The 21,140-nt window shown below is 45.9% G+C and overlaps 9 protein-coding genes across 9 annotated transcripts; 4 read left to right on the forward strand and 5 right to left on the reverse strand.

Moving 5' to 3' along the window:
• Positions 1-1,872: 1,872 nt before the first annotated feature.
• N7487_000325 (uncharacterized protein) lies at positions 1,873-2,553 on the reverse strand (the record flags this gene model as incomplete). Its single annotated transcript, XM_056868073.1, has 2 exons — positions 1,873-2,437; positions 2,504-2,553. The coding sequence occupies 2 exons, from the start codon at positions 2,551-2,553 to the stop codon at positions 1,873-1,875; spliced, it is 615 nt and encodes a 204-aa protein (XP_056732857.1).
• A 3,196-nt stretch (positions 2,554-5,749) lies between these two features.
• On the forward strand, positions 5,750-6,160 carry N7487_000326 (F-box protein; the record flags this gene model as incomplete). Its single annotated transcript, XM_056868074.1, has 1 exon — positions 5,750-6,160. One exon carries the CDS (start codon positions 5,750-5,752, stop codon positions 6,158-6,160), a length of 411 nt encoding a protein of 136 aa, XP_056732858.1.
• Positions 6,161-6,265: 105 nt separating this feature from the next.
• On the reverse strand, positions 6,266-6,802 carry N7487_000327 (uncharacterized protein; the record flags this gene model as incomplete). Its single annotated transcript, XM_056868075.1, has 1 exon — positions 6,266-6,802. The coding sequence occupies one exon, from the start codon at positions 6,800-6,802 to the stop codon at positions 6,266-6,268; it is 537 nt and encodes a 178-aa protein (XP_056732859.1).
• A 645-nt stretch (positions 6,803-7,447) lies between these two features.
• N7487_000328 (DNA-binding domain-containing protein) lies at positions 7,448-7,975 on the reverse strand (the record flags this gene model as incomplete). The annotated part of the gene is made up of 1 exon (XM_056868076.1): positions 7,448-7,975. One exon carries the CDS (start codon positions 7,973-7,975, stop codon positions 7,448-7,450), a length of 528 nt encoding a protein of 175 aa, XP_056732860.1.
• Positions 7,976-8,019: 44 nt separating this feature from the next.
• Positions 8,020-9,579, forward strand: N7487_000329 (F-box domain and ankyrin repeat protein; the record flags this gene model as incomplete). The annotated part of the gene is made up of 1 exon (XM_056868077.1): positions 8,020-9,579. The coding sequence occupies one exon, from the start codon at positions 8,020-8,022 to the stop codon at positions 9,577-9,579; it is 1,560 nt and encodes a 519-aa protein (XP_056732861.1).
• A 686-nt stretch (positions 9,580-10,265) lies between these two features.
• Positions 10,266-11,173, forward strand: N7487_000330 (uncharacterized protein; the record flags this gene model as incomplete). The annotated part of the gene is made up of 4 exons (XM_056868078.1): positions 10,266-10,272; positions 10,381-10,652; positions 10,685-11,084; positions 11,163-11,173. 4 exons carry the CDS (start codon positions 10,266-10,268, stop codon positions 11,171-11,173), a joined length of 690 nt encoding a protein of 229 aa, XP_056732862.1.
• A 541-nt stretch (positions 11,174-11,714) lies between these two features.
• Positions 11,715-12,061, forward strand: N7487_000331 (uncharacterized protein; the record flags this gene model as incomplete). The annotated part of the gene is given in 3 exon segments (XM_056868079.1): positions 11,715-11,774; positions 11,791-11,830; positions 11,943-12,061. The coding sequence occupies 3 exon segments, from the start codon at positions 11,715-11,717 to the stop codon at positions 12,059-12,061; spliced, it is 219 nt and encodes a 72-aa protein (XP_056732863.1).
• Positions 12,062-12,213: 152 nt separating this feature from the next.
• N7487_000332 (uncharacterized protein) lies at positions 12,214-13,558 on the reverse strand (the record flags this gene model as incomplete). The annotated part of the gene is made up of 5 exons (XM_056868080.1): positions 12,214-12,231; positions 12,294-12,797; positions 12,856-12,927; positions 13,080-13,393; positions 13,444-13,558. The coding sequence occupies 5 exons, from the start codon at positions 13,556-13,558 to the stop codon at positions 12,214-12,216; spliced, it is 1,023 nt and encodes a 340-aa protein (XP_056732864.1).
• A 2,820-nt stretch (positions 13,559-16,378) lies between these two features.
• N7487_000333 (uncharacterized protein) lies at positions 16,379-20,721 on the reverse strand (the record flags this gene model as incomplete). Its single annotated transcript, XM_056868081.1, has 6 exons — positions 16,379-17,788; positions 17,813-17,982; positions 18,179-18,299; positions 18,354-18,921; positions 18,974-19,061; positions 19,113-20,721. 6 exons carry the CDS (start codon positions 20,719-20,721, stop codon positions 16,379-16,381), a joined length of 3,966 nt encoding a protein of 1,321 aa, XP_056732865.1.
• Between the last annotated feature and the right edge of the window lie 419 nt (positions 20,722-21,140).

The following is a 21,140-nucleotide window of genomic DNA, read 5'->3' on the forward strand; positions in this document are numbered from 1 at the left end:
CCTTACTTTCCAAACAGTAATAAACTCCACTTTGGTCAAAGACTGCAGATGATATCCATTGCCAAACGGAATGCCTAGGGAGTCTCGCGTAAGTGCTGTGCCCATTCATTTAGTATTCTAGAAATAAATTTCTACTCACTTATAAAGCAGAATATTACTGTGCCCCAAGAAAATAATAGTGCTGCAATTATTAGGTAGTCATCAACAGCTAATTTCCTAACTCTTTGGTCTTCATCGGCGAAGCCAAACGCAATATAACTGCAGTGGTCCCGAGTGCCGCTATAGGAATGACTGCTCCCAACAGATTGTCTGTCTGGTTCTATGCCAGATCTACCCTAGGCGGTGCTGGGCCAAAACCACCTGTAGCAGTGGCACTAGGCATTTTGGCAGTCTAGCGGCAGATGAAAGGGAGACACAATGAAATACCACAGATCCGCAAATATGAATATGTCTAACCTAGCTGCTCGAGTGGACCACTCCATATGTATTCTTATTTTCAAATGTCAAGGCGGTTATTTAGCGAACAAGGCTCTATTAGGTCAGGGATTTTAGTTCCTATCCAAGATGCCAGAGCTCGTAATGATCCGCGGACACGAGAATGGAATTGAGAGATCCCATTTAATTATGTCAATATATGTCGGTGTACGTAGTATAGGGGTGTGAGTATCAGAGCTAGTACGGAGCACCTAGGACATAGATATTCAAATGAAAAAAAAAAAAAAAAAAATACAAAAGTACATCCTATGGCCTAGACTCGGATAATGGCCAGATAGCGTGTGATCAATGCGCCGGGGCCCCACAACCCGTCCTTCTGACGGCGGATGGGCCACTTGCTTCCAAGCCTTAGAAGTTCACGAGGTCCATACTCCGTACGTGTCCTTTGTCGGGATTATGATTAATGTTATTAGCCATATTAGAGAGGACTAGAAACAAGATATTAAATACGCGGTAACAGCGGTAAACACTAGATTCCTCTTAATCACATAGGTAAGACATGTGAAGGCGTATCCCAGTCAGGAATCGGAAACCAATTATTAGTAATATTGGTGCCTAACCTTGGAAAGGTGCCCAGGTGCTTAATGATGCCTCGTTATATACCGCCTTTGGCACCGCTCTACAAAGTATACCGGGTAATGTAAAGGAAGCTCCCATATTGAAGCTATTCCCACCTTACAAATATCTGGAATATCCCGTTTCTAGCCGTTGAAGCCTCTCATGCCTCATACCATATATCCATTCTTATTGTCATACGGCGACCAGAGTAAGCGTACGGGGTAGTAGAAGGAGAGAGGGGGACGAGTATACAGTAGGAACACTTCAACGCCTAGAAATAAGGGAATCCCAGGATTTGTATAGGTGCGAATAACGTCACATTTGTCTTTTCTAAGGTATCAATGTTGTCCTTAAAGAAATTCAAGAATTCAACCTCGGAAGTACTTTATTTACTCCGTACTAAGTGCTCTTTTAAGGTAATTCGGGTATTCATATTTTCCGCCAGCAAAGATTCAGGCATCTTTAGGCACTAATATTATGTCGCATGAAGGTGTCAACAACGGTGGTTTGTATTAAGGGGTAAAAAAACAGGTTTAAATACATGTGGGGCTCAAGCCCTACTAGTTATGCGCTGACATATTACTAATAACTAGTTATATCGCAAAGGTAACCTTACCTTTGAACTATATATTAAAAGCAGTCCGAATTGAAATGCTATCTTACGATGCTGAACGCTCGAATGTGTATAGTATTTTGGGGGTTTTGGACTATGAATCCGATAAATACATGAGCACACAAGCTCAGCTCGAAGTGCGAATGACCATACAGATGTTATGGGTGAACTGCATGATGAATGACCCAACAATTCCTCCCTTTGAATCAACTACCAATCAATGATGAGTCACCCCACCTCCTCCAGTCCCAGCTTTGCTTCATACCATTATCGTGCTTCTCCCAGCTCGATTGGACAATACTTCTGGAACGTGCGATGCTGCCATGTTCAGTGTAACTCTCAACTCGCTGATACTGCTCATTGACCAGATCTCTGTCGACACGTTGAATAGCTGCCAACCCGCTGAAAAATAGCGGAATAATGACAAGTGGCATCAGATCAGGGTCCTCAACTTCCGATATATTGGATATGGCATGGTGTAAAGCGTCCTGGACCTTTTCTCCGCCAACTTCGGCTGGGTGTACAATGATATAGGTCCAGATAAACAATGCAAACTTGTAGGACTCATACAAGTTGTCATCCTCATTGATGAGCTCCGTTTCTGCCGGATCCCAGTCATCAAGGTCCTGCCATATATGAACTGCATCCGAAATGCTAAGTGGGCTTAGGTGACGTTTCCCATCTCTATCGCAGTGCAGAGAATGGATTCTCTGCATCAGATCAAATAAATCGTTATCCGGTGCCAACACAACGGCTTGGACGCATCGAGCCCTATGTTTCATTGCATTAGAATGGCTCAGTGCATGGCTTGCAGAGGAAGTAAGTACACCGACATACCTGGTATTGAGAATGAAGTCGAAAAAGAAATCAAGCAGAACTACATCCATAGCTCGATAGACGTCTTTAAGTTCGTTTGTTCGTTTTATGATTGTTCAAACGGAAACGAAAGGGAAAAAGGAAGTTGGAAAAGGTGAAAATAGAAAAAACTTCGAAATCTTCAAGCTCTTGCCAATGATTGAGAGCTGCGTTTGAATATAAAAGTCTTTCATTTTTAACAATTGGTTTTGTTGGACGACAGTTATAGGAAAGCACTTGCAACATCTAGATGGTGGCCATGGAAAGGACACAATTTGTTCGATCTATCATCTAGTATATGAGCGCTTGCCGCGGTTAGCTTTAATCTGCGTGCAATTATCTATTAGGTAACTTAGTGGGTCAGCCCCAGTGGTCGATTACATTAACCAATCTTGGTGCGCCGGTTTTGGACGGCTTTAGGTATTCAGCCATCCTGATACGCCCCCGCTGTGTATGCATATGCATGCACTACATACTCATACATTACGATCCACACCTCCCCACAATAATACCGACCTACGCATGCCACAAGAGCACACGACTTGACTACTTCAATAGACTTAATAACGCCAAACGTCACCAGACATAAACACAGTGTCCTTTAGCGTTCAATTTCCTGGAATTAAATCAGAGCACAACATTCGGAACAGGAATATAATTGGAATACAAACTGCCTGGAAACAATATAAGAGAAGAACGTTCTCAACGCTCAGAGACTCAGTCCGATCTCAAAGGATGAAATGTCAAACCGCTTGGTAGATTGTCTTGATGCAAGGGTCTGATTGTCGACCCCACGGGTGTTCGGCGTTTCGGCGTTCGTCCAGCTTGGGCTCGAGCTTGGGCTCGAGCTTCACTTTTCTTAGAGTGGGGAAACTGTAAATAGATCACACCGAAGTCGGGCTAATCTGCAGGGTCTGCCTGTGCATAAGTGAATTAGGTATTTTGATGACGATATATAAAACGATGACCATCATGATTGGAAATGTCTGAAGGCCAAAGACCAAAGACCAAAGCCTGCCCATTCAACTTAGATCCATAATTGTCACGGATAGCCAGTTTTTATTATATTATGAATGACATAGAAGCATCTGTTAGAGATCAAAGAAGGTCTCCGAACAAGAGTATAATAGGGTCAAGGTACCAATATATAGTAAAACGGCAGATATCTTCAGAACGGCCTGTGCGATGAGGTGGGTAATTGGCATCATCCACTTTACAGACACCGCTGAAGTACAAGAAGGGTGTGAATCTACTCATTCATGACATGCATCGTACTCTGACTGCTTATAAGCTGTAAATCAATGGGCAAAGTTAACTACTTCGTTGAACACTGGATGACGCATATCCAAGCAGTGATCATCTTGCTCGGCTTTTGGAGTTTATGCAGAACCCGTCTAGATCCACCAGCCTCACTTACAACATAATCAGGACATTGATATGAATTCTTTGATTCGTTGAATAAAATACAACTAAAGCAACCATTGTGGCGTCTTAGCCTTATCATTGGATAGTCCCCGCATTTTTAAATTGAGGTTGTTCTACTTATAATCGGTGGATTAATATTAATTTAGATGTAGTAATAGGGTCATCCTCTAAGCTCGAAAATGTCGCGTTATATTTCTCCTAAGTGGGTCGAATTCTTCCGGGAGACGATAATACTCGGCTATTATACACCTTTATGATAGATACTCTTTCTAAAGCCCACTCCAAAGACTACAATCAAGACAAGGAGAGACTCGAGGTTGGTGTGAGAGGACTGGTCAGAAACATGCTATGACCCTTGATTACAGAGACCAGATACCGATACCAACAGTTCCTCAACTCTATTAAGAATCATGCCGTCCCCAACTAGGGGTGCAGGAATACTGTGGAGCAGCACTTGCTCTTGGACTGTGAAAACTCTGCTACCCACTCTTCAGCTTTATGCGATGCCACTATCATGGGATTTCCTATACTGAAGCAAGCGAGGGCCACTTGTATTTAAGTCTAGTCTTTCTATATATTATTAATTCTTCTGAATCATACCTATCGTCGGAGGGTTTTACACATTTACATTGTGTAACATTGCTTTCTTCTCGTTATATATAGTATTCCGTATTTCTTCACCCTCTAGTGCTCAAACAGACAAAATACTGAACGGGGATCCCTTATTTCAGGAATCCGACATATTAGCGATCAAATTAGCTACGACAATAGGTATCGTTTAGAGAAATTAATAATATACTTATTAGTGCTATTTAGTATGAGGTTCAAAGGTTGATCTCGCAGCCTCACTTAGACTAGAGCATTAAAGCAGGAGCCGACTTACTGGCTCTTTAATAGGGTGGAAACTAAGGCACTCCTAGTCCTTTCAAATGCACGAAAAGGTCTATTTATAAGAACAACCTTGTGGCTAAATGCTTAGTATTACCCCGTATCGGGTGATATTAGCCACTTCCGTAGGCTTACTTAGCGTAATTCCGGTGCCTTGAAGCTGCTGAGTGAATAGCGGAAGTGACCACTAGCTACTTCGGATGCCCCTATAATAATCTAACCATTTTCCTCCGATGCGCCTCCAGCCTCCTGCTGGATCATCCCAAGTCTGTGAGAATTTTTCTTGCAGACTAAGTGCTTTGTTTGTCTGTCTTTATCCGTTTAACAATTTTTTTGCCAGGGTTTCATGGTATGAGTATACTGCTTTTTTTTTATAGATCTAGGAACCAAGATTTCGTGCTTCTCTCTCCCTGCTTTAGAGATCTACCAGCTGGAGTAGCTGTAACACCTTCTACAACCTCTATTGTTACCTGCTCGTTCTTTAAACAGAGTGTTCATCCAAGGAATTAAGCATAAAGAGGGGAAGCGGAAAGGGAAAAAATGATTAGTTGAGTAAGAATCCCGGTGTCAAGTATTTCCCAGGTATTAACGCGCTCTCTCCTTTGTTTCCATTGGGATGGTCCTCGGTAAGGGTGACCTTTATTTCCTTTATAAAACAAGCCATTGTTAGCTACACAACAAAGGCAACGAAGTGAATCCCTAAATAGTCGGAAGACATGTTTTGTGAGGTCTTTGTCGTATCTTTTAGAGCCCAGTAGGAACCATCAAAATAGAGAACCCTGGCATAATTTTAAATCACCTATATAAGCGCGCTCTGCTCTCGTTGAAACTATATTTCATATTCAAAGATTTCTATATTGTATCACAGAGCCCTCAAATTCTACATTCCAAGTCTAACAATAACCCTTTGTCACCATGTCTCAGCAGTCAAATTCTCCTCACCCCCTAGGCAGTCGAGGTCTGGGCGATTTGCCTGTCGAGATATTTTTATGCATTGCAAAGTCGTTGTCTTTCCGGGACCAATCCAAGCTACATCAGACCTGCAAGTCTATATACTCGCTACTCGGGAACGGTATCATAGAGGAGAGGGCTCGTCTTATTGTCCACGCCCTGCCTCCCAAGCAAGAATACGAACAACTTCGCTGGCAATGGGATGAACCTGATGCTATTGCTGGAAGGCACATACCGACACATTCCATCTGGAATGATCCCCCAGAGTTTTTGGATAGACCACGGGAAATTGAGAGCTTTGCTTGCGCTATTGTGCGTGGAGATATCGAGACCGTGCAGGATTACTTGTGCGCAGGCGTCAACCCTAACACATAATCGGGTCGTCGAACGCGGCCACCAGGCGGTGTCCGGGTTCCCGGGCGTAATCTCAACCCGGGCGTAATCTCACTTTTCTCCATTCCACCAAATAATTCATTGAATTTAAATAGCATCGCCTTCTAAATCAATACAATAAAGATCATCAATCCATTCCCGAGGCCTCTCTTCATCATGATCTGACCCAATTTGCCCTATATCCTCGATTTCTCCGTCGGCAATTGCTTTTAAAATAGCTGCATCCCGCCAGGCTTTCTTCGAACGATTGAATGATTGTAGCCTTTCCTTATCAACCCGATCATTTATGTGCTTTTTACAATCCTTAACCAAACGAGGGCCCATTTCCGGAAGCCTTCGTTTAGTCTTAGCTGTATTAGACCGCTTCTTGCGCCGTAGAATTCGCACGTTGTCTTCCGCAAACTGAGCCCCGACCTCAGCGAGAACGAGGCCACCCGCTAGTATCTGAGAGAGGCTTTGTCGCACCTTCGGGGAGATTGTCGAGTCATTTTGAATATGCTTTATGACCTTAGTGCTTGCCTTTCTCAATTTTTGTACTGTCTCGGGCGGGGTATTAGGCAGTGAGCTTGATAATGGTGGTGGTGTAGTTCCGGAAGTAATATTATGAATAATAAAACCGGGCATTATAGGTAGATCATTATCCTCAGTCGAAATACCAAGTTTGGTAAGGCCTTTATTAGAATCTATAGGCTAAATACCAGTTTCGCGGAATCTATGTCGAATAGTACGCGTTATAAGTGCCGACGTCCGGACATCGTGGATTCCCGCGAAGAAATTTGCCTTTGACCGCGTATTACTACCCCAAAAGGCTTCCTCATTATTATACTTCTTATAATAATACTTAAGCACTTGAAATAGTGTATTATCGAGCGGTTGGCAGCTATGTGTTGTATATAGGATAAAACAATAGGGGATAATTCGTTTTCTCTAACAAAATTCAATAAAATCATAGGTTAAGTGTGAACTATGATTATCTATTAAAAGAAGACGATATTCCCCTTTTTTAACACGGAAAGATGTGAATTCGTCGAAGACCTGAATCTAGGCAAAACTAATAATCTTATCGGTCCAGCCGTTTGGGGTTGGCTATATAGTATAGTCGTCGGGTAAGTTAGTGTTGATAAACCAACTCTCTATATAGAATTGACCCTTAACTAAAAACCACGGTGGCATAACCTAACTATCGGCCGAGACGCATTCGATACCAGTAAGGGATTCAGCTTGTCCGCCGGTATTATTTTTGGAATTTCCCCGGGCTGAAACAACGTTCTAGGCCTTGCCTTCGCCAATTCGAAACCCAGTTTCGTCGAAATTGTATAGATTCTTCTGTGCAATTCCGTAGGTTTTGAGCGTAATTTGTAGGCGATCGTACCAAGAAACAATATAACCAGGTTCACAGACTTCATATCGTGCCTTTTCCATCGGCTTTTGCTTAATAGTCTCAAAGCGTGAAGGTAGACGGGCGATAAAGTCGTACGCCCTGTTTTTTCCGAGCGTGCGGGCGGGTTCATGACGTCGAACAATTTGTAGAGCAGCAGCCTGAATTTGCCCTGCGGTCGGGGGAGAATAGGCCTGGTCCAAGGTATCAATCCATAGAATTAATGCCTTCTCTTGCTCGGGGTCTAATGCTTTGTTGGTTGGGATACGATCGTTTCTAGACTTATGACCTTTGAGGCGGCCCCTCAGTATGCTAGACGTAATGCCAAATTCTCGGGCGATCGCTGAAACGTTAGGTTTCTGGGTAGCAGAGCATGCTGATAAGGCATTAGAGATGCGGGCTTCTAATTCTTGAGACATAATATAGAGAATTGGGGGTGTAGTGAATTAATGAAGAAGGTGGAATGGAGAAAAGTGAGATTACGCCCGGGTTGAGATTACGCCCGGGAACCCGGACACCGCCTGGTGGCCGCGTTCCACGACCCGATTATAGCCTTACGGGCGAATTCATGTTGCATATAGCGACTAGCTCCAATCATCCTGAGATAGTCACTTTGCTTCTGAAACACGGTGCTGATCCTTCCCATCCAGACTTCCGCTTCGGCAGCTTACCATATGAGAAAGCTACCGCCGGCAATACTGCCCTGATTCTTGCGTTCGCCCGCAGCCATAACCATACTGAGATACACGGCTTCGTCCATTATGTTATTGGTCATTACGACTTGGAGACTATCCAGGCTTGTATAGATTTAGGCGTAGACTTCAACCGAGCAGATTGGTTGGGGGAGACCGCGGCGCATGCCCTAGCCGAGCGCAATTGGCCGGAGATGTTCGACCTGGTGGCACCTCACCTGACAATAGAGACTATAACAATGGTCTCAAAGAAGAATGAGACGCCGCTATATATCGCACTATGTAACCCAGACGCGGATCTCGCCATGAGATTGATCGATGCTGGTGCCGATTTCGACCCCATCGATAAATCGAGCGATACTGCTCTATGGACTGCCATCAAAAGATTCCATTTTGGAATTGCATACTTAATTCTTGATAGAAATGCCTTCGCTCCCCTAGAAAGTTATATAGGAGGGCGTGAGCTTCAGGCAGCAATCTTAGCCCGCGAATATAGAATTATACAAACGCTTATTAACCGTGGCGTGAGTAAAGAGCAACATGAGAGGGACATTATGTCGCCGCTTATCTGCGCCATTAGGACCGAAAGCTTGACGATCCTAGAATTATTCTACGAAGAAGGGCGGAAGCCCTCCCTGGTACATAACCCCGAGACACTGTATTCGCCTTCAGCATATGCCACGGCTCTTACCCTTGGGAGACGAGAGATTGTGCATTACCTGGAGGCTTGTATAGACCGCGACGGCGGCAGCAGCCCCCAAATACCGGAGAGTGATTCATATGCTAACATGGCACGTAAGATCATGGAGATTATGTGCAATATCTATTACCGGTATGGACCTAGTTCAAGTGTTCCACAAATTGAGGTCCAGTGCAAACTCGTCAATCAAATTGCACTGCATATTCTTCCCTTAGCGGGCGCAAATTTTGATTCGGATCGAACCCGCGAGTTGGTAGAAGAAGCTCAACATATTTGCCCAGCCATACATGCTGAATCTGGAGAAGAAGAAGGCAGGGCAAGTCTATTAGAGAAGGCCTTGCCACGCCTTGTTCGCACGATCAGGGAAGAGGCTGATCCTAAAAAGAGGGCCCTTTTCTTGGAGACCTCAAAGGCCGTCATTAACTCTCACATAGTGAGTCAGCTAAGGGTAGACTGGATCGCTTACATGAATAAACTTACAGAGGTACAGGTACTATTGCCTCCCGGAATGAATGATCGGACACACGAACTCTGTAGGGCTTTAGGCCGTCTTTGGGACCTGGCAAGGGAAAACACCGATGATGAGATGGACCGAGTCATGATGGTCATCTTGCGGCTTCTTCGATTCTAGCTTTTTCTTTCACGTATTAACATTGTTCTGTGGTGGTTTCAGATTTTTCAAACTAGCATTTGTTTTCGATTTTGTGATTTGTGTCGGGTCTTCTCTAAACCAAAAATACGAGGACGGGGATCTGTCATTAGTCTATATATGTACCTAGCAATGAGGACTTGAGAGAAATAAAGCCCTTCTAACAGTTCTCATTCCAAGACAATCAATGCGAGCCTAGAAAGAGTGTAGACTATACGTATTCGTGCGTTAACCATGGAAATGTATACCAATAGTATTTAGCCAACAATAAGACCAGGAGAAAATATGTAGTTTCAAACACTACATGCAGATAATGGTTCGACCAGAAGTAGCGAAGATGCAGCGTGTTTGGCTTTGTGCAGTCATAGATGCACCCAAGTTCAACAAGATTGGCTAGTTCATCAATTGGCAATTGTTTGTATGGTTCAGTGAACACTGCTTTCCTACACCCCGAGTTGTATTTTCTAAGCTTACAATAGATCCAATGAATGATGCGCTCTGTCCTTTGTTTCCCTTAGAATCACCCTTAGTACGGCTTATATTAATGTTTAGAAACTCCCCTTTGTCCAACTTATGAAACAAATAACGGACGAAAGAGCCAATTAATGGATCCATTCATTGATATCATGACAAAAACAACCAAGGGAAGCCCCAAATACTGAGAACACATGCAAGGTCTTCGTAGCATCTCTTAGAGCCCATTAAATATCATCGGAATAAAGATCCAAAACATATTTAGATATAACCCCGGGAAGCTGTTTACACCATCGCTATACGCCACAGCTCTTACTCTCGGAAACCCCGAGATCACGGAGTATGCGGAAGATTGCATCAACCGTGATGGCAATGGCTCACAAATACCATGTATACTGGAGAGTGATACCCATGCTGACCTAGCACGAAAGATCATGGAAATCATGTCAAATCTTCATCGTTGGGATGAGTGTATCTTTGATGAGCCAGTCAAGTCCAACCCCAACCTCATCCATGAAATCGCGCCACATATTCTTCCATTGGCCGCTGCGAATTTCGATTCTGGTCCAATCTGCGATCTTGTTCAAAAGACTCAACATATCTGTCCGAACAGGCTAGCTATCTTTCGATGTACGCTCTTGTCAAGGCTATAAAAGGTCTCGAGTGGTCAGAGGAAGAAGAAGAGACAGGAGAAGGAGAGGGTACTGGTACTGATCCTGAAAACGCAGGCCTGTTAGGGAGGGCCTTGCCACGTCTTTTGCGTGTGGTCAGGAAAGAGGTTGATCCTGAAAGGAGAGTCCTGTTCTTGGAGACCTTGAAAGATGTTTGTATAAATCATATAACGACACAGGCAACAGCAGAGATGCACGCTGATACAAGGATGCTTGAAATGCCAATATTGCCCCCTGGAATGAATGATAGGGTACGTCAGGTCAAGGAGATCGTGACACGTCTTTGTAGCCTGGCGAGGGAAAACGTAGATGATGATGAGATGGATCGGCTCCTTTTTGCGTGTTCTTCGATGCTAAATTTAACTGCTATGTTGATTGCGTGGGTTTTATTCCTTTGTTTGTTTTATATATTGTTATTAGCAAAGAAATGAGGGAATTAGATCGTTATAGAATTTGCAATTCCAATGTATGACTAGGAAGATTGTAGACTGCCAGGCTTGAAGCCCGTAGGTATTTATGCCTATGTTGCACTGGCAATAGAACGAAGAAACATAGTGATATACCTCTGCGAGAGGAGGAAATAAGAAATGATGGACGAATATCAATCATGGAGAACACCATCTATACCATGAAACCATCTATATAGCTCCGTGGTGACCAAAAAAGTCGCCAAATGCGAACAGCCAATAAGACATACTACCAGACCAATTTACAATAATATGACTCTATTCAACGGGACGAAGTGGTGAGTGAATCTTTATCCCAAGAGTAGAATAGAATAGTTCCATTGAATCAGGCAGTCTAAGCACAGCGCCGGGGACGTATCCCCTCAGATCAAAGTTATAGCAAATGTACGAACAATTAAGACGGGTAGCAGCGACAGAAGAGGCTGAGTAGTACATGACAAATGAAGAGAAAACAAGCAAAGCTAATAAGCATATTCAGACAAATAAGAGCAAGAGAATGATAAAAATGCCAAGAAAGCGACGAGCCCAGAGGCTAGTGATGTCAGATGCACCGAAAGATGGCAATGTATGTGTACTTTCAGATCATGGCGGCATGGGCTAGCATCGTCATCGATATGGCGGGTATGTATGCAGGATAATGTATGTGTTGCTCGTGAAGGCGTCTCAACTGGCCGGGGGATTAACCATAGATTTCAATTCTGGGCTTGGGCTCTTATTTTCTGTTATCCTCTAGTGTGTTCTGACGGGCCAATGCCAATGCATGCACCCTCAGAACTGTTCCTTGGTGGTGGGGAAAAGGGCGCTCGGCTTCATGTGCCGCTATTTCTAGTTTCTCCGCAGCTGCACCCATAAGAATAGAAGGGAGGACGGAGAAACAAATCGAGCGACAACTGGGTATCATAACGGGGCTATTTTGGGATGGCGTGATATTAATGGAGATTGAAAGGTGCCGACGACGACAGGATAGAAAGGAAAGGCGATCAAATAAAATTGTTATTCCAAATTTAATCAGGGTTGGTAAGCTAGAAATCACGCAGTTAGCAAAAGTGTTTGGCCAAATTCCGAAGTTCGATATTGAACTTACGCGAAGAACAGGACGCGAGTAGTCTTCGTTGTCTTGCAGCGAAACACTGCTATCCCGAGCACCGTTCGGGTAGAGAACAGTGCTGGTCTTCATTCGCCGATCGGTGAATGTTGTGCCCGAACGTGCGGGAATAGATCCACCAGCAGCACCTTCTCCATTGCTCCGTGGGAACAACCCTCCCATGAAGCTCGATCCCCTGCTGGTTCTGTCGTCGGCCATTTCCTGGCTTGGGATAGGGCTGACGGCACGAGCGCGTTTGCGGTAGAAGAAGATCAAGAAGATGAGGGCACCAATCAGGGCTAGTCCTCCAAGAACACCAATCACAATTCCTGCGATGGAACCTCCACTCAATTTCGAGCTGGTAGCGGCAGTCGTAGTCGATCCGGAATCGGCGCCAGCAGTCGCACTTGACCCAGAAACAGTGATTGTCTTGACTTGGCCTCCAGCGTTGGTTTGGACTGAGACAGTAGATGAGGTACTGGTTGTTTCATCCGACGTAGTTGACTAGGATCAAAAGTTAGCCAAAAGTGCCATTCAATCAAACCGGTGATGCTGAAGATACAGTTTGTGAGGATGAAGTGGAAGGATTCGAGGCAGTCACAGTGACAGTTTCAGGCTGAACGCTCGTACTCTCCTATCCCGGATATTAGAGCCACAAGCTAAGAAAGAGTTGAACACCCAATCATGCTACATAGGCTGACAGGAAGGTTTATCGGTCCAAAAATAGAAAACGAAAAGAAACCAAGAAAAATGATATCCAAAAGCAAAAAAGGAGGGATTGCTTACCGAAGTTGAGGTTGAGCTTGATGTTGAGGTTGAGGATGACGACGAAGTGGTTTTTGAGGTTGTTGAACCACCGGCTGTGCTAGTCACATCGTTGCCTGTAATTTCTATATAGGCGAACACTCCTTTGGATGCACTTCCACAACTGTCTGCGGGATAACCGGGGCATGCACCATCACAGTCTGAGGTGTCAGAAGTTTGCGACGATTTAGAAGGAGCAACATTTGAGCACCAGCATTTCTTCCCTTGTAGGATACCCAGGGCATAATTGGCGCAAGTTGCTAGGCATGCTCCATTTGATTGATATGTGTCGGAAACTGTGGGATGTCAGCGATAGTCAAATCTTCAAATTTTTGCGATCGCTTACCTGCGCTAAAGGAAGACCCCGTGTTGACTGAAGCACAGTATGCGAGGCTAGATGCAGCCGACGCGAATGGCCGAGCCAGGAGAGCAAAAACCGAGACCACCTCCGCGACCTTCATGGTGGGTGTGCTCGATCGATAATTTCTTATTAAACCGGGTCGCCCTTCCTTGGTATTTGTGGTTTTCTTTTATTTTTCCACCCAGATCCCGACAAGCGTAAGGGTAGCGACGGTAAGCAGTTTGCGCAGAGTGAAGATCGAAATTGGCTGTATGTGGGCCGACCGACGAGAATTGTCGATCACCTATGGACCAGAGTCCGATAGTGTCTGAAGGCAGAATCTAATATATCGATGGCAGTCGATCGAAAACGTCCCAATTGTTGTTGATCCCCCCACTAAGCACTGAAAAAAGTCGTAGGTGATCCCGGATCAAAGGCACATTGTCTCGATGACTCGGAGGGCTGAAGGGCTAGGCAACAAAATAACAAGAAAAGAAAGAAACAAAATGAAATGAAGGGGGAGGAGAAGATGAAGTTGAGTGCACACAGGAAAGAGAGAGGGAAAGAGAGAGAAGAGGAGAAGGGGGATCTCCACAGTCACGGGCCTCAGGTGCTATCCTGCTCTGTTATCCTCCACTTAACTATCCTCGTCGGAGTATGTCGAGGCCTCCCGACATACCCGGTGGATACTGATTTTCCTATTTTACTGTGGGATTTAGAATAATTAATTGAGATCTCCAAAAAACATTGTAGTTTATTTACGAAGTACAGATCTATTGTTTTCACTCTATAGACATTCGGCCCTTTATAGGATATCTTCCAATGTTGTTATCTCTGTAAGGTCCGTGGATGTATCTATGTACAAAGTGCGAGCCTATAACAAGCCATCTTTTAATCTTTATATTTCCCAGTGTATAACAAGGTATAACAGATATAACACCGTCTCACACAGTCGTAGTCTAACACATCATAACAGTCGAACAAGTATTTTATTGACTTTTTTCCTAATGCGCTTTTTCTCCACTGCAATGGCCTGACTGGTAGAACCAAAGATCCTTGGACCAAGGAAACATTCCACCCTTCATACCTTTTTTTTTCTTTTTCGATCTGCTCCGTATATTTGTGTATTTGTGTATTGTGTATTGTGTATGTTGAAACTCCGTAATCAACTCCCGAATATCAGGGAATAACGTACTTCTATTTGTGTATCATTTTCTTCATTATATCCGAAACAGTTGCCGGAGAGATCACCAATGCATTACCAGGATTAGAAAGTACATAGCGTAATTGTGGACATACGTAATTGGGTGGAGAGAAAACTCCTCACACTACTCCGTATGTATTCCGTACTCCGTAAGAATGTTCCAACTTTGGCTTGGCCTGTGTGTATTAATTTGGAAATTATTTATATAAAGAAAAGCTCTCTAGGAGATTTTGAGACTAGCTCCATCGTGGCAATAAAAGTCTTTCCTCCACTCTACGATCAATCCAGCAACTTACGTATGGGACCTGGACCAAGTGGTTATGAACCAGGGCTTTCCAAGGCTACTCCGTATATCATGATGAAATAGACACCTGTCAACTTGCGAATTCCCTGGTACAATGTGTCTAGACCGTGAGGTAACACAGGGAATTCTACGGAGTATCACCCCGGGAATTGAATAATATTGTACGGAGTCACCGAATGCTCTCGACCCCCTCCCAATGCCCAGCCGCCAGAAACGACGATCGACTCGAGAGATCGCTGTGATTTGTCGGATGGAAGCGAGTCGGTTGCGATGAAACAAATGGGATCAATCGGCTATTAAATACAATTCCCGTTTCTCTCTAGACTGTGTTTGCGGACTAATGATTTGCGCATCTTAATCTAGTCTGGCACAACATCCAACATAACTAGACTAACTAACCAACAGAGTGTTGTACAACATTGTACAACATACACAGAGTCATGATTTCCCCTTTTTCCAAGATTTATTTCCTTTCTCGACTCATCCAATATGAATCATCCCACTCATCTCCCAAGTGGAGCATCTCCACTTGGCGTAAAAACGTAAAAATGATACAATCATGCGTAGGTGCCTATGTGCCTATCTTGAAATTTCAAATTGCATACAATTTGTCTTATAAGCGAAGGATTTAAGACTCCTTGTTACACATATACAATATAACTGCATGTGGTTCAATGGCGTTTAAACTGTACCTAGGTACTCCGTCCTCCGTACCTGGTCACTTCCAAGGTTGTTTTCCGAGTGCAGAACTTTAATACGCGGACCAATAGTCCATTAATAAATACCGAGAATCATTGAAATCCATTTTGCAATCCAATACTTCTCCGTACTAAATATCCAATACAAATCGGTTTACCGAACCTTACTCCATACACATCTGGACAATGCCAAGGCAAGCCTTAGAGTCATGATGTGTTGTGGCTCATATGGCTGAGACAAATCCACCACAACGCGCGAGTGGAAGGACAGCTAGCCCAGTACGACGTAATCTCCCGCAGGGGGCGCCGCGTAGTTAGGGTTACTCGATCTGGGCTCTCCATTTCGGGCCTGGTCTTTTTGCATGCTGATTCAACATGTGGCGAAGTTAAGGACATGCTGAATCTCCGTACAATTATTTGTTATTGTGCCTGGTGGCTTGCAGGTGGCGTTCTAGGTCTGAAACAAGCCTACAGTGCTGATCTCTTGGTGCAGCCTGCATGAGGCATCCGCGAACCATATCTCGAAGTTGAAAGTTTACATTTGTCGGTACAACGTTCATTTCAAAGGTCATGTACGGAGTAAGTTTTGCGACCATTCAATATTCAAATCAACAGGTTCAATTAAAAAGGTGTTTCGAGATACATCATACACCTGCCACATAATAAAAATATGAGCAGGAAAAAGTGGTCTGTGTGCTTTGGTACATGAAATGTTTTTGGATCTGAACCTATGATTTAACTATCACGTTGCAAGCCGATGGATAGATTCCCAGTTCTGGAGATCATCTCAATCACGCTGCTTGAACTTTCCACACTTGCTGAATCCGCCGGACACAACTTTGCTGTCTTCTCTGAACTCTTCGAACTCTGGCTAACACTGCGCGAACGGTTGGTGCCGGACCCTGGCAGAGGGCCAATCGTCAATTCATTGATATCCTCCACGAATTCTGAACCGGGAGGGGAATCGTAATCGGAATCGACCGACACAGATTCAACCCAGGCCAGAACGTCCTCGTTTGACGGAGTGACCAGGTTTGGCGGGGTGGACGGCCGCTCTGGTTGGGTAGTAATGTGGGCAGTAATGTCGGATTTGGCATCACATCCATCCTCGCTATCCTCATCGAAGAAAGTGCCCACAGCGCACAAGCCGACCATTCGAGTGAAATGCCACTGCATGTCCAGCAAGTCGAAACTCGGAAGCGGTCGCTCAGCGGGGTTGTCGGTTGTCATTTTGAATCTGTGGCCGGATTCAATAGCATGATATGATGGTTCCCCACGCTCTCCTACCATCACGACCAGTCGATCCACGCTGGAGATGTTCTTGTTAGACATGGGCTGCTTGGATAAATCAACCATGTCGTAAAGCTTGTGGTCTGGCCTCGGCTGCCAGTAGAACTCAATTTCCATTTCGGTCTCATCATCAGAGACCGAGACGGGACGCAGGGCAAACAAACCACTTGACCATGCAGACCGAAGGTCTCTCCGAAGGCAGATCAGATTAGTACAATCACTAACAGGTTTTTCGGGCTGCGTTGGGTCGTTAAAAACGGCCTGTCTCCATCTTTCGGTTCTAACCTTTCCCCAGAAAACATCGGCGAATCTCCAAATGTTAGGAGCCTGTGGATCATTCTTCAAGTTGGAGGCCAATGCGCTAGCTGGGAAGATCGGAGTCGTTTGGTAAATCTTGCGGGTGCCTGTGATGACACACTTGTATCCATCCCGTTGTCTGGCAGCGTAAATTGCAACGGGGGGAGCACGTGGCCGTGGGCTGGAACTAGCAGGTGGGCTGAAACTAGCAGGGGAATTGAAACTAGCAGGCAAGTATGGTTGTTCCGATTCCGATTGGGAGGTAGGTGGTAGCACCGTCCATTTGAATGAAATAGTACAGATAACCTGAGCAATGCTCTCGATGATTTTCAGTGAGAGGCGGGCGAGCTGTAGAATCCATTGAAGGCTCTCGAGATCGCATACATGGAGAACCGCCCATAGTGGGGAGGGGACTGGTTGCTCTAACAGAGCTTTCCTGAGCTGGCGTAGGATGATCTCCCGCTGAGGACACGGGATATTGAAATTCTCATCATTCACACGAACGACCGTGGAGGAGCGACTCAATTGCGAGGAATTCCCGGGGCCGGGGGGAGTGTACTACCTGATGCGGATGCGTTTGACATATTCATCACGTGAAGGTAGGTCTGGATCGGGAAAAAAGACGGTGAGGGCTTGCGCGTGGGTGTCTGAATGAGAGAACATCGTTTGTTCTGGTCTCCAGCTACTTATATACTCAAATGCAGCCCGCGCGTTGTATTCATCGCGCGATGCATTCACCGTCGGGGAAGGACCTGATGGGCGATATTAGGGGGTATTGATATACTGACTGAACGTCGAGGGCACTTCGCAGGAAACAAGACTATCATAAATTCATGGTTCATAAACATCAGATTAATAGGTAGCATTAGCGCCGAAATTGCCATTCTCGATCTCGAATATCTTGCATGCGTTTTTCTATCATCCGGGCTCGCGGAGGCATTCCCATACGAGGTCTCATATGGGGTACGATGTCAGGAACAGAGGCCCGCTCCCGCTGTATGTCACGAATGCGTCTGCGACGAGCACTTCGAATCTCATCGGACAACTCGACAAGCTCATCTATGTCATCCTGTCGCCAAACAGGTCAGAATCCAACAAAGCTGTCCGCTCAGATGATACATACCGACTTAAGGTACGAGAAGATGTAATAGCATGTCCTCGTCTCTTCGTACTCAAATCCCATCTGCTCAATAGCTTCCCTCACTACCAATCTCTTCGCAATTTCCGTCCACCGATCGTTTCGTGTCTCCTCCGAGTCCGTGACCTGCTGAGCAACTCGTCCCACTTCTGTTTCGTCCACCGGCGAATGTCGGGGTTTGACCTCAACAACGTCCAGAGCTCCGGTCATCTCGATGGCTTCGTCAGGAGATGGAGCATGCACCACTGACCACTCATCCGCGCCTCTGGGGCCCTTGTTCACTACGCGGGTGCTCTCAATCATTATATCCCTTTCCACTTCGCGCATGGAAGGAGCATCGCTTATTCCGGAGCTGTAATCTGACTCGCTCTCGTCTTCCAGTGACTTGGGCCGACGACGTGTTGCGGATATTGTTTCTCGCTCCCATGGGTCCTTGAAATCAACAGTTGGGCCGCTAGTGGGAGATATTGAGTCTTCTGGAGTCAGAGACTCTTCACTATCACTGTGTTTGAGGACTATATTTTCCTCTGACACTCGTCCACCTCGCATTTTTCTATGCCGAATATTAGCGTGCGGCAAAAAGGAGAAACCATCTATCTACTTACCGATGTTTAATATCAATCTCATCAAAACTATCTCTCCGGGACCGCGGTTGCGGACTACGCACACGAGGTGTATGAACGTCTTTATAGCCTGGGTTCGGTTAGAAGAATATTCTTGCTGGGCTACCAAAATCGGTCTTACCATGGTCAATGTGCGTATGGTGGGTGAACACGTCCTGGTGGATTGGGGGTACATGTATCGAATCCAGAGAAGGTGACGGCTGGCGAGATGAAAGCTTGTCCTTTGACTTCCGAATCATGATCTCTTCCTTAACCTCTTCAGTATCTCTGGTGCCTGACTTGGAGTCAAACTGCGAGCTCGCGCTAAGCTCTTCGTCCAGTGGAATCCGGCCCCTACCTTCTCGCCGAAGACCTCTTAATTCGCGTTCGAGATCCTCCGAAGGTACACTGCGCCGTTTTTCTCGCCCGCGTATAACCATTTCCTCTTCATCAACACGGTCGACTGGTCGTGGTCCCTTCTCCTTCTGCCGGACGACCACGTCATCTTCCACTTCTAGATCTGGAAAATCGACTGGGCCTCGGCGTCGCTCGGGAGGCGCATTGTCAAGCAGGACCTCTTCCACCTCGACCCTTTGGGGTGGAGGCCGTGGCCGTGGTCGGTGGTAGGGCTCTTCCTCGAACTCCAATCTTCTTTCACGCGATCGAATGTCGAGTTCACTGTCCCATCCGCGACGTAAAGGAGGCTCTTCTCTTTCTTTCCGCCGAATGAACATTTCCTCTTCCTCTAATTCCCGCTCTGGGCGGTGTCTTCTTCCTCCATGTTTTCCCCGCTCTTCAACCAAGGGGTTGTCTTCAAATTCCCTTTCTGCACGTCGCCTGCGGTGGCGCTTTTCTCTCTCTTCATAGAGAAGATCGTCTTCAGACCTTCGTTCCGGGTGACGCCTGCTCCCTCTGTGTATTTCTCTGTCTTCAATGATCAAATCATCCTCTTCAAATTCCCGCGGGTGGCGCCTACTTCCTCGGCGTCTTTCCCGTTCGACAAGAAGTTCCTCGTCCTCCTCATATGCTGGCTCCGAACGACGCATCCTACCACTCCCTCTTTCCCTTGGTCTTTCCTCAGACAGAAAATCCTCTTCGGATGCTATCTCCGGGCGGCGCCTTCTATCTCTGCGCCTTTCTCTTTCCTCGATGAAGACACTGCCTTCGACTTCTCGCTCTCGTTCAGGACGAGGCTTCCTTAGTCCACGCATTTTACTTTCATCGGGGAAAATATCACTATCGAGTTCTCGCTCTCGTGCAGGGCGATGCCTCCTGTCCCCGCGTCTTTCTCTCTCCTCGAAAATCGAATCCTCGTCAATATCTCGCGGATGACGTCGGCTACCCCGGCGTATCTCCCGTTCCTCAAATATCATGTCTTCCTCGTCCACTTCACGAGGACGAGGTCTATGCCGGGACCCAGCCGGCCGCATGTAGGGATCATCGCGCTCTAGAGGCATATATCGCTCAGGCGAGACCATATCTACCTCCTCTCTTGGTCGCATGTGAACCATATCATCCCTTCCTCGCGGCGGCGCAAAGCGCTCTTCCATAAATTCTCGCCTGGGACGTTCTCGGATGTGTATACGCTCCATATCCTCCACCAGAGGCTCGGACCTCCGGCGACGATATTCAACATCTTCCTCATAGTTGCGATCTCGTCGGCGCGGTCTGTGGTCTCGTTCGCGCTCTCGTTCTATCTCGTAGAATTCATCTTCCTCGTCGTAGTCGCGGGGTGGTGCTCGGCGGGACATCGTGGGATTGTGCAAGTGATCACCGCATTGGATCTTGTGATCGATCGGCGGTGTCTACGGTCGGAAATATATGTCGACCACGAAAGAGAAGACCCTTAGGTTCAAGGCTTTGGCGCGGAAGCCTGTCAAAGGGGCTTAGCTCAAGGCAACAGTCGAATTTGGTAGTTAGTGACTGGTGGGGCTTGCGAAAAGGAAGGTGGGCTGTGTTCTAGTCAGGATCACCGCGCGGCTACCGATAATACAACGAGCAAGATAAGTATGTAGGTATAGCGAGAAGGTAGATCGAGAATCGGCTGAGTACACATACAATACAGGGGATAGATTACAGGGAAATGAAATCGTGGACCGTGTGACTCGAAGGGCTGACGAAAAGCAAAGTGATCGACCCCGCGGCTGATGTCACTACTCTTCGCAGCTCT

The sequence above is a fragment of the Penicillium crustosum genome (assembly GCF_028827405.1).
Source record: "Penicillium crustosum strain IBT 35664 chromosome Unknown utg000001l_segment0_segment0, whole genome shotgun sequence".
NCBI lineage: Eukaryota > Fungi > Ascomycota > Eurotiomycetes > Eurotiales > Aspergillaceae > Penicillium > Penicillium crustosum.